At 40.2% G+C, this 16561-nt stretch overlaps 1 protein-coding gene across 1 annotated transcript in view; it reads right to left on the bottom strand.

Moving 5' to 3' along the window:
• The window catches only part of LOC122668960 (xaa-Pro dipeptidase), an 85037-nt gene that overhangs the window by 21647 nt on the left and 46829 nt on the right, over positions 1 to 16561 (bottom strand). Inside the window, exons 7-8 of the mRNA XM_043865560.1 lie at positions 13706 to 13833; positions 5469 to 5511 (exon numbers count right to left, since the gene is read on the bottom strand). Coding sequence (XP_043721495.1) covers positions 5469 to 5511; positions 13706 to 13833 — 171 coding nt within the window. The remainder of the gene's footprint in view (positions 1 to 5468; positions 5512 to 13705; positions 13834 to 16561) is intronic.

Below are 16561 nucleotides of genomic sequence, written 5' to 3'. Positions count from 1 at the left end.
CTGCTACTTCTGGAGGAGATGGTCAGACTAGGAATGACTTTCTTCCTTATGCTGCTACCATTAAACTTGATGGTACATATTATTTAATTTGGGCCAGATCATTGTCCTTGATCGTGGCTGGTAGGGGACTCACTGGCCATCTTACTGGCACCACCAAACAACCTACTGAAGAAGGTGATGCCCGTACTAAATGGGCTGCCAACGATGCTACGGTGATATCATTTGTTCTGAATTCTATGACCACTGACCTCCCTAGTCAGTATCTCCTCCTTGACACTGCTACTCAGATATGGACTGCCATCAAGGGAACTTATGGTCGATCAGGTTGTGGTGCTTAGGTTTATGAAATCAAGAAGACACTCCAAAATACTACTCAGAAGGAGATGTCTGTCACTAAGTACTATGCTGCCCTCAAGTGTTTATGGCAGCAATTGGACCATTATGCTCGGTTTCAACCTACTACTACTGCTGACATTACTGCCTATCACTCTTATGTTGATCAGTTTCGGTTCTATGATTTTCTGGCTGGCCTTAATGATGATTATGATCCTATTCAGGTACAAGTCCTTGGTCGGGTTCCTTTCCCCACTTTAGAAGAGACTTTTTCTTATGTTCACAGTGAAGAGACATGAAGGGCTGCCATGATGATTACTCCCAAAGTTGAGAGATCAGCCTTACGGACTACTGCCTCCACCCCAGATACTTCTTCTGACAGTGTTACTGCTACTGCTACTGCCAAAGAACCTGTGAAGTGTGATTATTGTCACAAACCATATCACACTAAGGCTCAGTGTTGGAAATTGCATGGAAAGCTTGCTGATTTTGAGGCTAAACGTGGTCGTGCTAAGTCTAAAAACAAAGCCAATCACACTGAAAGTGTAGCTCCAACTCCCACTGTTGACACTGGTTTCTCTCAGGAAGAACTCCAGGCTCTCCGACGTCTGTTGAACACATCTGCTGCCTCTACTACATCTGCTGCCAATTCAGGTTCCTTCTTTGCCCGTACAGGTATTTCCTTTGCTAGTCATTGTGCATCAGTAGTTTCCACCCCCTGGATCATAGACTCCGGTGCTACTGATCACATGACAGGTTCTTCCAGTCTTTTTAATACATATTCTCCTGTTTCTAGTAAGGATAAAGTCAAAATTGTCGATGGGTCCCTCTCCTCCATCTCAGGGAATGGATCATTGGTTGTTCTCCTTCTCTTACACTGTCATCTGTGTTGCATATTCCAAAATTTACAATTAACCTTCTTTCCATTAGCAGTATCACCAAATCCCTGAATTGTAAAGTGACATTTTTTCCCACTCACTGTGCTTTTCAGGAACTGGACTCGGGGAAGACGATTGGATCGGGTAAAGTGCATGGCGGATTGTACTTGCTTGATGGAGATCCTACACCTACCCAGGCTTTACCTTCTAGGCTCTGTCACCCGACATCTTTCTCTTCTGAATTACACAAATGGCACTCTAGGCTAGGCCATCCCCCTTTAGGTACTTTATCAACTTTATTTCCAGCATTAGTTAAAGACTGTAATAAGGAAGATTTTTTTTGTGAGCCTTGTGTCTTGGGTAAACAGACATGTTCAAATTATCCCATTTCTAATAAAAGATCCTCTTCCTTATTTCATGTTGTTCATACTGATGTGTGGGGGTCCTAGTAGGAAAGCTTCCCTTTCTGGTCATCGGTGGTATGTCACTTTTATTGACTGCTATTCTAGGTTCACTTGGGTCTATCTTATGCACACAAAAAATGAAGTTTTTTCATGTTTTTAGCACTTTCATCAGTTGGTTAAGACCCAATTTAATGCCACTCTTCAAATTTTGAGGAGTGACAATGGGACAGAGTATATGGAAGGTCAGTTCCAAAAATACCTTGCTGCCCATGGAATCCTCCATCAGACCAGCTATATTGACACTCCAGCCCAAAATGGTGTGGCTGAGAGGAAAAACTGCCACCTCTTAGAGGTGGCTAGAGCTCTTCTGTTTGCTCGTAATGTCCCTTCCCTTTATTGGGGAGATGCTATCCTTATTGTAGCCTATTTAATTAATAGGCTGCCCAGTCGGGTTCTTCATTCCAAAACCCCTATTGAGCTATTACTTGGCTCTTCTTCCTTTATAGTCCCACCTAAGGTATTTGGCTGCATTTATTATGCCAGGGATACAAGGTCCCCTGGTAAACTTGAACCCCGTAGTCTCCGCTACATTTTCTTGGGTTACTCTGCTACACAGAAGGGGTACAAATGTTATTACCCTCCATCCCGCCGGACTTTTGTCAGCATGGATGTCATCTTTCATGAAAGTGTTTCATATTATGTGTCCCCACCTCTTCAGGGGGAGAGTGTAAATAAAGATGTGCTGACTATTGACTCTCCACCTCTACTTCAGTCTGTTTACCACGAGTCTGAACCAGTTCGGCCTGCCCCTAGTACTCCCCCTGAGTTAGGGGGAGAGGTTCCTATACAGGGGGAGACTATCTCTATTCAGGGGGAGCAACCTACCCCAGTCCAGACTCCTATCTAGAGGACTATTAGTGAATTTTAGAGGAGGATTGATGCCAGTACTGCGAAGACCTATGCAAGGAAACATAAGCAAGTTCAATCAACTGTTGCTCCAGTACCCATCCAATTGCCAAACCCGGATCCAGAACTTGCCTCTCCACCTGGTAATGTTCCTTCTCTTGACTTGCCTATTGCTCTTCGCAAAGGTGTCAAGACTTGCACTCAGCATCCCATATCTCATGTTGTTTCTTATGACTCCCTTTCCCCATCCTTTCGTGCTTTTGTTTCCTCTCTTTCTTCTGTTCGTATTCCTAACAATTGGCAGGAAGCTCTATCAGATGGAAAGTGGAAGGCAACTATGATGGAAGAAATGGAGGCCTTGAAGAAAAATAACACATGGGAGCTTGTGGTTCTTCCACCTGGGAAGAAAACCATTGGATGTAAATGGGTGTTTGTGGTGAAACAGAAGGTGGATGGCACTGTGGATAGGTATAAGGCACGACTCGTGGCCAAGGGGTTCACTCAGACATACGGCATTGATTACCAGGAAACTTTTGCACCTGTTGCGAAGTTAAATACAGTTCGTGTGTTATTATCTTGTGCAATCAACCTTGGATGGGATTTGCAGCAGCTAGATGTAAAAAATGTCTTCTTAAATGGAGCACTGGATGAGGAGGTGTATATGGACATTCCACCAGGGTTCTCTTGTGACAGAAACCAAGGAAAAGTGTGTAGGCTGAAGCGTGCACTATATGGGCTGAAGCAATTACCTCGAGCATGGTTTGACCGGTTCCACAAGGCCATGATTTCTGTGGGCTATAAGCAGAGTAATGCAATGCTAATTACACACTCTTTATAAAGAGGGCTGGTGAAAACCTCACTGTTCTTATAGTCTACGTTGATGACATAGTGGTTACTGGCAATGATGGTGATGAAATCAGACGGTTGAAGACCTTCCTTGGACAAGAATTTGAGATTAAAGATCTAGGGAAACTATGATACTTTCTTGGGTTTGAAGTGGCCAGATCTTCTAAAGGCATTTTTCTCTCCCAAAGGAAGTATGTCCTAGACTTACTGGCTGAAACCGGGTTGTTAGGCTGCCATCCTTCAGATACTCCTATGGACCCTACTGTTCGGCTCAAGGAAAAAGAGGGCAAGCCTATTGATAAAGGCCGGTACCAAAGACTTATAGGGAAGCTGATTTATCTCTTACACACTCGTCCTGACATTGCTGTCGCCGTGAGTGCTGTGAGCTAGTTTATGCATGATCCCTACTCCTCTCATATGGAGGTTGTTCTTCGTATCTTGCACTATTTGAAGTCAGCTCCTGGAAAAGGAATTATTCTGTCTGCACATGGTTACCTACGGATAGAACCATACACTGATGCTGATTGGGCTGGTTCTGCCGATCGCAAGTCTATTTCTGGGTACTGCTCCTTTGTAGGTGGAAATCTTGTCACATGGCGTAGTAAGAAGCAAAATGTAGTTACTCGTTCTAGTGCCGAAGCTGAGTTTCGAGCTATGGCACAAGGTATTTGTGAGTTACTCTGGCTTAAAGGTTTGCTACAAGATCTTGGTGTTCCTATTCGTCTTTCTATGATGTTGTACTGCGACAAGAAGGCTGCAATCAGCATAGCACACAACCCAGTACAGCATGATCGTACCAAGCACGTTGAGGTGGATAGGCATTTCATCAAAGAGAAATTAGAAGATGGGCTGATTTGTATTCCCTTTATGACATCTGCTGATCAACTTGCTGATATCTTCACCAAGGGATTGTCTGAGAAATTGTTTCATCCCAATCTAGTCAAGTTGGGCATGATCGACATCTTTGCTCCAACTTGAGGGGGAGTACTGAGATGGGCTACTTCACCCGATAGGGGTAATTTAGTCCTTTTGTTTTAGTTGTTTTATGTTTTACTTGTTATTTCTTTTCTGTATTTTTCCCTCTATCCGATCTCTATTTGGGATTCCTAATTGGAGTGGGAATTCCTTATAGGAATAGGACTAGGGGGGCATTCATACTTTGGCTATGATTTGTGGTTATTATAAATAAGGGGCTGGATGATCGATTCCAGTCATTCAAGCATTCATTCAGTTTTGGTTTTGGTAACAGAGAGCTTCCAAATATTTCTGTCTTCCAGCTTATAAGATTGCTACCAAGTGCAAGGCTAAGGAGATTGCTCTTTTTTGGGCATTGATCTGCAAAGGGTTTTAAGGATATGTCTATATCAGATATGAGGGCCTGCTCTGTTTTGTCCCGTGAATTAAAGAAAAACCTTCTGGATGTCCTTTTGTAAGAGGCTCTTGCCCTAAATTAACAAAAACATTTCTGACTAAAAATTATAAAAAAAGATGATTACATTAATCAATCATGAAATAAGGGCGAACAAGGCTTTCAATTTGGAACTGTGTTTTTTTTATAGGTTCCGGAACTGTGTTCTTCCATTTCATACCATGAATCCAACATAAGTAACAGCTTGAAAAGCAAAAATAATATAAAAATAAAAATGGACTCTGAATGATGGATGTTTCAGCAATGGATTGATGTCAGCATTCTCATTTGGTTGAGTTTTTTTATACAAATAAAAAGAAGGAGATGACAATCATTGATAAAAAGCACTAAAAAATATTAATTTAGAAGTTATGGAACTGTATAATAACAAATTAAACCAGAAGTTATGGAACTATATAATAACAAATTAAATCAAAAGTTATGCATAACAAAGTGTAAGTTACTACATTGACCTCTAACTATATGACATGTCAATCAATAACAGTTGACAAAACTGGATAACCAGAGTACACTACTCTACATCCATGCATTCAGAAAATTCATCACGAAAGAAAATGGTTAAGAATTCATCCAGACTCCGAGCAAAACATGACCAAATAAATAATGCCCATAGATATTAATTGTGATAATGAGCTAACATGAAGCATTATGAGGAAAAAAAATCTAGCATACCTTGTCATTTGGTGCAGCTGCATGCCCATAATGTAGAACAGAACTGCAGAAGAAAAATTAGATGATTAGAATATGTAGCACAGCTCACTAGCTCAGAGAAGAACATATGCTGAATACTCAACGACAAAAAACAACATACACACCAAAATGAGCCAAGGAAGTTTGATGTGTTCTACTAATTAAGATGAGATTTTACTAATAGAACTTGCCACAGGACAGCAAGGTTTATCGTATCGCGGATCGTACCGGAAAGATGATTTTAAGGGACATATCATATCGTATCGGAGAGGCGCAAGATACGCTTGGAAATGCTTAGGATACATGTGAAATACAGTCTTGAAGCATAAAAACACTATGAATAAGTAATAGGTAAAGTATATCATGCGCAAAGAGGAGAACAAAGTACGATGAGACAGGTGGATTTAATTGATTATGTATAAAGGATGAGGTTTCTTACATGTACTAACACCAAAAAAAATCATTTTCATTTTGGTGAGGATTTAGAGTTCAAAATTTTGATAGAAAATTGTTCTTGCACAAATCTGGTTTTGATCCTTGAATTTGCAGGTTGTTTAATCACCAAATGATGATGAAATCAACACTACTAGAGTTGATTTTGTTGGTAGAAGCAAGGAATCAAGTTGATTTTGCCAAAAAAAAAACAATTGACTAGAATGACTTCCAGGTGCTCTCAGTAAGTGTTTTGGAGTCATTGGTCGTGTTATATAGTTTATAAGAGATGTATCAAGCATATCGAAAAGTATAGACCATATGGGGTCACATAGTTAGAGTTTATGTATTAGGGGTACATTAGTCTATGTTTCTATTATAAGTCACATGGAGTTGTAATTTTATCCTTTTATTACTTTTTCCCTTTTACCTCCCTAAGGAAGCCTTTGTAATTTCCTAAAGTGTTTTAGTGAAGTAAATAGGTGTTAGGAGCAATGTACCAAAACTCGCGAAATCTTGGTCCAGATTTCGAATATTTCGAGTATCTCGACCTAAGCGAAACGAAATGCATGTTCAAAATGAAAAAATGCAATATCTCGACCGAAATTTCGGCCATTTCGCGAGATTTCGAGACTTTGTAGCATCTCGCCGAAATATCGGCAAGATGTTACAAACCCATCTTATAAAAAGACCAAGTCTCGTGACTGGCTGCTATATTTCGCTTTTTTGGTCCTATTTCTTCCTCCACTTCTCTTTGGTGATTGTTGAACCGGCCTTCGAATCTTCGCCGCATCTAGGGACGTAGTGCATTGTCTTTTGTGGATGACATCTTCTCCTACCCAACCCACCAGCCGTACCCGTACATGCTCCCAGAACCATCATATCACAGTGGATCAGTGGATAGTCGTGGTTCTTCACACTTTGTTGACTAATACCCTAGGATAGGTTACCTTTAGCATGTTGATGATGCTATTTACATGGTAACTGTGGAGGACTATACTCATTTTTTCGCACAGACTATAACGTGGCATTCATATGTCCTACAGTCAGAGAATAATACACGTCGGCTCCATCGGACTATCAGTGGGGTCGATCCTAGACGGTGGAGAAATTATTATTAGTAAACATTTGAGTCACTTGATGACTACTTGACTTGTATTGGGAATTTGGGATATTGATGTTATTGACTTATTGTACTTTTATGACTTATGAGTCATTGAATTTATGTTTCCAAGTGAATTTTCTTGTTTAAATTGTTTATTAGTTATTACGTCCTCTAGTACTTAAAGTCTTAAACAATGTATATGTATAATGTATGTGTAATTAACTAAGTTATAAATTAGGATTCGACCGTATACTGCCAATCAATGGTGTAAATCCAAAATACCGCTTTGGGTGACTATTTTTTGCAATTTGAACATTAACATTTACATGTGTTCACATAGCCTAAAATATGGTTTTCACGAAGTTTCAGGCCTCAACTTGGCCTGAAACCCAACGAAATAACCTACCGAAACCTTGCAGAAAAATACAATATTTCGACCGAAATATCAGAAATTTCAGATATTTCGGTCAGACCGAAATACCGAAATGAAACGAGATTTTAAACATTGGTTAGGAGAAACTACTCCTAATACACATGATTCTCTCACCTCTCTTCTTCCTCTCTTCTTCCTTGTTCAGCTGTAAACCATTGTTTCTCAACTATAATCTAACATCTTACATATTCTAACTCACATATCAACCCAATACAGTCGATACTTTTTTTCTTACATAGGTGTCGTATCCTATAGATACCTTAAATCTACAATACGTATCGGTTATTAGTATCAATGGATACGTTAGGATACTTAAAACCTTGCAGGACAGAATTGCAGTGTTCCAAGTGCAGGAATCAATAGGCCAGAAAATAGAAAGTGGGATAACTCACAAACCAGCCATGAAATGGGGGTCAAAATCTGGTCAAAGGCTGATTCAAACCTGCTGTACTAGTGACTAGGATATCTTGAGAATCCACTGGTTAGATGAGAACTTAGAAGAACACAAAATTAGTAGATAAGAGAGACTGAGATAACTATAGTTCAGCAACTCTGATGGGCCTCAAATTCAAGTCGATGGAATGTAAGGTAAGAGGGAATAAACTCACCAAGTTTGAGCCCAATCAAAGGGTTGAATCACAGTTACAGTAGTAATAACTTGAGGAAAGAACTGAGAAGGAAACCAAAACTGCAAGCTGCTGTATGTACCTTTGTGGAATCAACAGTATTTGTTGATGAAACATCGGAGAATCCTTGACAGCAGTGATGGAAAGACTGATGTCAATTTTCTACTTCAAACATCAGTCCTAGTTGCAGGAAAAGCATCCCACACAATCTATGTATATGCAGGAAAACAGGAAGAGTAAAGGAGGAAGAAGAAAAAGAGGGGGAAGTGGGTATGACCAAGGATTCACACCACCTATGGCCTGTGTTTGGATTCACCCCCAATCAATCCTCGGATTCACCAATAAGGTGGCTGCTGTTTCACCACAGGTCCACAGTAGCAAGCATCTCACATGAGAGAACACAAATTTTCAAAAGTCCAAATCATTGGGAGTATCTCCCTTCACCCTTATTTATAATTCCAGCAACAACTATCACAAACCAACCCCACCCTCCATGCGTGGAGGCCTCTAGGTAGAATGGAATCTCCAATATGCTATTACATGAAATAAAAAGTCCTGTTACTAAAAGGAAAACCATAGTTCAAGAACTCGCCGAGATCTCGGTAATATCTCTCTTTTTGAAAAAAGCGAGACGACACTTAAGCCGAAATGAAATATTACCCCAACTCGGTCGAGTCGAGATCTCGGTTTGACCGAGATTTGGACCAAACTTACCTTTATAATGTACATATCTCAACCGAGACAATCAAGATCTCTCCAGAACTCGACCGTCTCAGTGAACTCGACAGAGAAGTGTGCATTTGACCTGACTTTTGAGGATTTTCGATGGCGGTTTATGATAGAGATATATGTACTATGTTAAGATTGATGTATTGTACACTTTTACATTTGTAACGTTTATTTAAGTTGTTTATATTAATTGTATGATTTGATTGCTTTCAATTACTAAATTGTGTATAGAATAGGGCATATTAGTACGTCGTCGCCTACCAACCTAGGGTCCGAAGTGAAACTCCTATTTGGACTTTGTTTTTGCAAAATCTGATAGTGCCATTGTGTTTAAAAAGCATAAAATAGGCTGAGTACCAAGTTTCAGGCCCAAACTAAGTCTAAAACCCACCGAAACCAGCCTTCGAGTTCAAAAAAAAAAAATTTACACCAACTTGCCGAGATCTCGGCCTAACTCGGTTTTTTGGCTGGGCAAAACCTGTACTGAAACCGAGTTCTTGAATCTTGAGGAAAACTCAGAAATGGAAACTCTTAATCAATAATTATGCATGGTTACAAAAGTAGAAAATAAGTAATGCTAACACAAACTAGAAACTAGATAGTATCTTTTCTTATACACAATCCAACAACTCCTTCTAGAAGCTCGTCTCCATGCAAGGCAGCAACCAAGCTCTAGAAAATACTCTCCATGCAAAGACCTGAATAGGGCCCATACAATCTACTAATCCGCTATATGTTGTACTAGAATTATCTCAAAAAGATCTTCTAAAACATGCTGGCCACAGGGCCTATTATTGGCAGAAAATATAATCAGAATATGTTCTTAATAGAAACCAGAATATGGACTTGTTTTGCTAAACCATGGGAACCTGTTTGGCTGGTTCTTTCTCCTTCCATGCTGGCCTTGTACTGAATCAATGTTGAGATGGATGAGTGGAAATACTACGAAAGAAATTTTCAGAAAGGAGTACATATCTGAATGAAAAGGAGAGAGGGAACTTATTCAGATGATTCAAACTGTCTAATGGAAGTGATGCAGATCGGCTAGACAGGTTCTCCAAAAAGTACCAAAGAATAAGAAAGAACAAACTGAGTCAGCAACTCACTGAGTTGACTTAGTTTGAAGGGTGATCTGGATCACCTAAAATCATAATCGATGGGACTTATTTAGGATTAGTTTTATCCTAATTACTGTTTATTTCTTTATTTGTAAAGGCTGGGATATTCTTTATAAATTCCAGTCCTATATTAGTTGGTTTTTCCTCTAGTATTTTGAATTCCTAGTGCGATTAGGAAACCCCCTTTCCAGCGATCAGAAGAGGGATTCCTGGCCTCTTTTTTATTCTTTCTTTTATGTCGTTTTCTATTGGCTGGAAGCTATCCTAAGGCCAATATGATTCAAGCTTTACTACTTCTATATATTAGATTAAGGGTTAAGCCCTCTCCCCCCCAAGGTTCGAGAACTCGCGAGATCTTGCCGAGTTTCTCGGTTTTGGGCAAAACCGAGTCGAGTTGCTAGTCGGTTCCTAAAAGTGCAATTTCTCGGCCGAGATCTCGGCGAGATCTCGAAGGTGAAAATCAAGATATTTTTAGTACAAAAAAAACAATATCTCGCCGAGATCTCGGCGATATCTCGGTTGGGCCCAAAGGTGCTATTTACTTGTATTCAGCCCAATTTTCCCCCAAAACCCCATTTCCAACATAAGAGAGAGCAGGAACAGAAGTTCTTAGGCTCTAAACCAAGGGGAAAAACACCTCTCCTTTAAATTTCTTCTTCTTTCTTTCGATTGTTGGACTGTTTAGAGTTAGATTGAAGTGCCAAAGTGAAGATTCAAGTGCCAATTTGGAGCATCATCACCTATTTGCAAGATTTCAAAGGTGTTTTCTATTTCTTCCCCAAATCTATTTTTTCCAAAAAAAAATTTTGTAATCCTTGTTAGATTCATGTGGTTTTAATATATGTTGAACATCTTTGCCCGATCTATCACTTCATGGAGTCTGACGACGATGAGGATCTCCTATTCCAGTGGGTGAGGGATCGTGGTACACCTGATATGGATCAATCTGGGGGTAGGCCCGACCCCACCATTGCGTCTGTAACCGGCACTGATGTTGATGAATATATGTCGACGCAAGAGGGGCGTGCACATGCAGAGTCACCGAAACCTTTTGAACCTGCTGTAGGAAGTCCTGCTGATGATGATGATGATGGTGGTGGTGATGACACTGGTGATGGTGATGGTGATGGTGATGGTGATGGTGATGGTGATGCTGGTGGTGGTGGTGGTGGTGGTGAAGCTGCTGCTGCTAGTGGCATGGGGAGTGGTGGTTATTATGATGATCGTCATGAGGGGATGCGCGAGCAGTACGAGCAAGAAGTTGGAACGCAGGAGGACCCTGTGCGTTTCACCGGTGAGTCTCAGTTTACGCATGCCACTCAAGATCAAGACCATGGTGGCCACCCTAAAACATACAACAGAAAGAAGGGTCGCAAACACTCACATCACATATGCTCGGAGGAGGACAACAAAGAGATGAACGCCATGCTTACAAGTTTCGAAGCATGAGTATAGATACTACTAGTGAGCATCAGTCATGGCAATCATCTCAGCATCATCATGGCTATGACTATGGCCAGCAGAGCACCGGTTCTGATTATAGTGCCTATGGTCAGTATGGGCAGTCAGCAGCTGAGTATGACAGTCAAAGCTCTGGGTCAGGTGTTGGGTATACATTTCTAGTCCCAAACCAGTCATACATGCCTCAAACTCAATATGGCAGTAGCAGTGGATCTTACACCTCATACCAACAGCCTCCCATGTACCCTAAGATAGGGAGATTGGTATATGTTGATCAGAAGACTTATATGGAAGCTGTGTCACACTATCTGCAACACTATAGCAATTCCATGACATGGGAATTCTATGTGGATTGATATAGGGATGAATTTCTTGTTCAATCTCATTTTATGTAACAAATTAAGTGAACAGTGATGTAATGTACATTTTATTTGAATGTTTTGATTGATGTGTGCTAATTAGAATGTTTTGATTGCTAATTTGCTATGTTTTACTAAATTATATATAGATTATGTTGTTTTAGTACGACTCGTCGCCTACCAACCTATGGTCCAAAGTGAAACTCATATTTGGACTTGTTTTTTGGCAAATCTGGGCATGCCATTGTGTTTAAATGGCCTGAAATAGGCTGGATACCAAGTTTCAGACCCAAAATATGTGTACAACCCACCGAGTTGGGGGTCCGAGTCCCAAAAAAAAAAAATGCATCAACTCGCCGAGATCTCGGCCAGATCTCGGCTAGACTCGGTTTCTGGCCTGGCCAAGATGCCACCGAGACCCGAGTTTTCGAACCTTGCTCCCCCCCCCCCCCCCCCAAAATCAACATTTGTGTTGAATAAAGTGTGCTTTGCTAATACTCTGTGGGATTCAGATTAATGACTGTGGGATGCAGTTGCTGCCCGGTGGAATGCTAGCTGCGTCAGTGGGATGCTGATCAAGGCTTGGGTGTGAAGCTCAAGTCATATCCTTCTTATATCTTCTTTTCTCTAATCTTCTCCACCGCTATTCTATCAAACAGACCAGTAGCTTCTACTTCTCGTTCTATTCTGTTTTGTTCCTGTGTATGTTAATTCTGGAATTACTGTTTTCCTTACAATCAAACTGAGATTTCAGATCAGACTTCATTAGTAGCTTCTCAGCCCCTGGTTTGACAAGAAAATAGCCTAAACCTGGGCTGTGTTGCAGCCAATTGATTCATTGATTCCTAGTGTGGGATGAGGATTGGCTGGCTGCATCACTGCAACTTCAACAATAGGCTTCATTTTCTCTCTCTCTCTCTGTTCTGTTAGTTAGACTCAAAGTCATTCAACAGATTTGGGGAACCAACAAAAAGAGGATCCTTTACAAGTAACTTGTTCTACATGACCTTTCTGGATGAAGAAGGTAAGGACAGCTTGCCATTCAAAAGCTTTTGTAGCAGGTAGTGCAGCAAAAGAAAAAATGAATTCTCATCAGTGTTGATTTTTTATAGAGTTCTATAAGTGGATAACCTAAAGAAGTGGGGTACAAGACTCACACACAGATGCATTACACGTAAATGTGAGGAGGAATTGTGGCACCCCAAATAATTTGGCACTTACTAAGCCCCGATCGGTACAAAGTGGACTACTACATAAAAAACATTTGAGTTTTGTGAAACATAATTATTTCATCCAGTTTAGAGCTCCTCTGAAAAAAATACTACAACTTCCTATCTGCAAGGGATTCAAAAGGCATATACAAGGATCTTTGATGACTGATCTGGATCCTTTCCCAACCCTTCTGTTTTCCTCAGATCCATTTTGATGGACTGAGCTCATGCTTATAAGGAATTATAAATAAGCTAACTACTAGGGATGATTCGAGATCCATTTATTGGCAATATGCATGTACCCATAGCTTTTTGACACCCCCACTTCCGGTTGGGCTACAAATCGTTGGTTATATACTGGGGAACATAGTTTAAAAGCTTGTTTGATCCCAATAACATTCTGGTTCACCTGATATAAATTTGAATGTGTCCAAGTCCAATCAAAATTCTAATTATGGGTTGCCAGAAGTAAGGACTCAACCAATCCTGATAATGTTCACCAGATAATTATCCTTGATCATATCACATCATCTAATCATGTCAGAAGATCAAATGATCCATCAAGATCCAGATCAGGATTGGGGATTATTGGCTGGGACCACATAGAACCCAATCCTGATCCTAGAAACCACCCTGAGAATACTTCTATACTTGAGCATGTTTGTACATTATACAGGAATACAATCTTTATGTTGCCAGTTAGAAGAAGGCATAAATAATAACACAATAACACACACAAACTCACCTATTGTCACCAGTAGCACATATGCATGTGTACGAGCAATGCCTACAACCACCATACATGTAAATATGATGAAGAAATATGCTCTCTAACTGATATTCTTTCATTCCCGCTCTCGTTTTCCTCATAACCTATTCAAAAACACTACCATAATCAGATAATACCAAAAGATAAAAAGAAAGAAATAAAAGAAGGAAGAAAGATGAGTTAATTTACTTTTAAATTGAAAAATTAGAGACAACACTCACAAACCAATTAATATCTGCACGAGACATTGTGATAAAGTGCAGTTGTGGTAACAACCATAGCAAACCAAATATTGTAGTCCCATATTCCCTATGGATAAAGATAAAGAAGCATAGTTGTCAAAGCGCAAGGCGACCCAAGGCGTTGGAGAGGGGTCAAAAACTAAGGCGACACCAGCAAGGTGCCTAGGCGTCAAACAGGCTACCAAGGCGCCCATCCAAAAATAGGAGAATGGACGCCTAGGCGATGCCTTGACAACTATGTAAAGAAGAATAATTACCTATTGCTGCCAAAGAACTAATTAAAGCATCACAACAAACAAATTCCTTGACTCATAAGAATTCAAGAACTAGTCAATAGTCATAACTGTCAAGACTCAGAAAGTGCTAAGCACTCAAAATCAATGACAGAATACATAAAATATTCAACAGACATAAAAACTTAATAGAAAATTTAGATTATTGAATTTTCACAATTTTGACATACACTTATATGTACATAGATAAACTTATATAAAACATATATGCTAATTTTCTGGGTGTATACATGTATAGAGATGCTTCTAACACATACAACTCAATGTCATTGATGATATCTCAAATCAAATATATAAATAAATTTCATTGATACTACATCCAAAAAATAAAAAATTACATATCTAGGTCGGCAAAAGCATGAGCACAAATTTGAAGCACAAGAGCCAAGACCAAGCTTGTTCAACTGAACAAGCCTGTCAGCCACATTTGTAGGATTGAGAAACTTTTGAGTATAACAGGCATAACAGTTTAATTCCATGTTAATTTTCATTTCTTGAATACTAATTTCGTCAAATTACAATTACCAAGGACTTTCAATCACGAGCTCTGTAGGCCAAGGATCAAGAACTCGGGTTTCGACCTGGCTGTAGCCGAGATTTGGTCGAAACCAACTGAAACCTGGTACTTTTTGCCAGCCATCTCGAAACCTTGGTTTCGGTGCCCAAAAATGGTTTTTCAAGTCTGACTTTTTGCATATAGCCTATTTTTTACATTTTAAACACAATGCATGAATTATTTTCACAAAAATACTCAAAATGGTACTTGTGGTTATTGACCCAAGTTTACTAATGTACGCGCTGATTCAGACACTAAATTGGTATTATAAATACGTAGTTCACATAAATTTAAAGTACAAGAATCCTGAATAATACATATTATCCAAATAAAACATTAACCAGTTCCTTTCTCAATTCCATGCGGACTTTCTTGGTGGATCTAATCCACTACGAGCTGCGTACCACTGAAGATTGTGAAGCCGTTCCTCTGAATGCACCACATATGTATCCCATGACATATTATGGGACCAATTGTTCTCATAGTCCATAATTTGCCCATTGTTAAGCCCCATCATCAACTAGTTTGAGATATCCCAATCTAGGGAAGGGCTCACCGAGAATGTAAGAAGGTGGAGCCAGCACACATGGCTGGGATGGATACCCGAAGATACTATCGGCAAGAGATGACCCAGCACCTGACCCATCCCCATATCATATGTAGCAGCAGATGTATCATGACCACTCCCATATCCAAATGAACCAGTGCTCTCAAAGGATGGTCCACCAACATATTCACCCCCATACGGTCCATACCCAGCATGTGATGCTAATCCGACACTCTCGAAACCGCTATCATGATGTTGTGCTTGAATAGGAGTATTGCTTTGAAGGATGGTGCGCGCCAATATCCAGATCCTCTAGTCTCCCCCAAACTCATGGCTTCCATAGTCTCAGAAAAGCTAGATATATCCATCCTAGATTCTTGATCAGAAGGTCCAAGTCCATGCTTGCCACGTCGCCTATAGATACGTACACCATGATGCTCATCTTGTGTTGCATGAGTAAATTGACTCTCCCCTGTAAATCCATATGGATGTGGCTTTGGATTTGCCACTTGATGCTAAAACATTTGATCCTCATTGCGTAATTCCTTTAATCTGGGATTATCATCATAATACCCACCAGTCCTCATACCATCACCATCATCATATCATCACCATCACCATGGCCCTGAGTCTAGGTAGGTGGTTGAGTAGCATCAGAGGAATGGGACCAGTCATTATCATCAACTCCACTACTACCACGGAGTGGCTCGAATGGACGTGGGGTCTGCGTATGAATTCTACCATCTGTTGCCATATACTCATCAAAATCTGCACCGATCTATGAAGCAATATGACTTTTGGGTCGACCCCCTTCCTCATCTAATAGAGGCTCACCTCGATCCTTGATCCACTTATAAAGGGGATTCTTATCATCTTCATCGACTTGGAATATTTCTACCAACTCAATTGGGCTTGTATCATGTACCATGCCTAATCGGCTATGCTCCTCTCTCAATCTCATATTGTTATGCATATAAACCAAGTCCTCTAGCCTCTTTACACCCAATCTATTCTGCCTCTTGGAGTGTATGAAGTTGAATGTACTCCAATTACACTCGCATCCAGTGGCAGAACATGTCTGGGATAGCACTTTGCGTGCTATCTTCAATAGGTTGGGAGAATCCGTGCCATATTGCATCCACCATTCGGCTGCAAGAAATCATTAAAGATTATTATTAGGTAATAGTAAATATA

The sequence above is a fragment of the Telopea speciosissima genome, chromosome 7 (genome assembly GCF_018873765.1).
Source record: "Telopea speciosissima isolate NSW1024214 ecotype Mountain lineage chromosome 7, Tspe_v1, whole genome shotgun sequence".
NCBI lineage: Eukaryota > Viridiplantae > Streptophyta > Magnoliopsida > Proteales > Proteaceae > Telopea > Telopea speciosissima.
The sequence above is the reverse complement of the archived record's forward strand: the minus strand, read 5'-3'. Positions and strand labels throughout refer to the sequence as shown.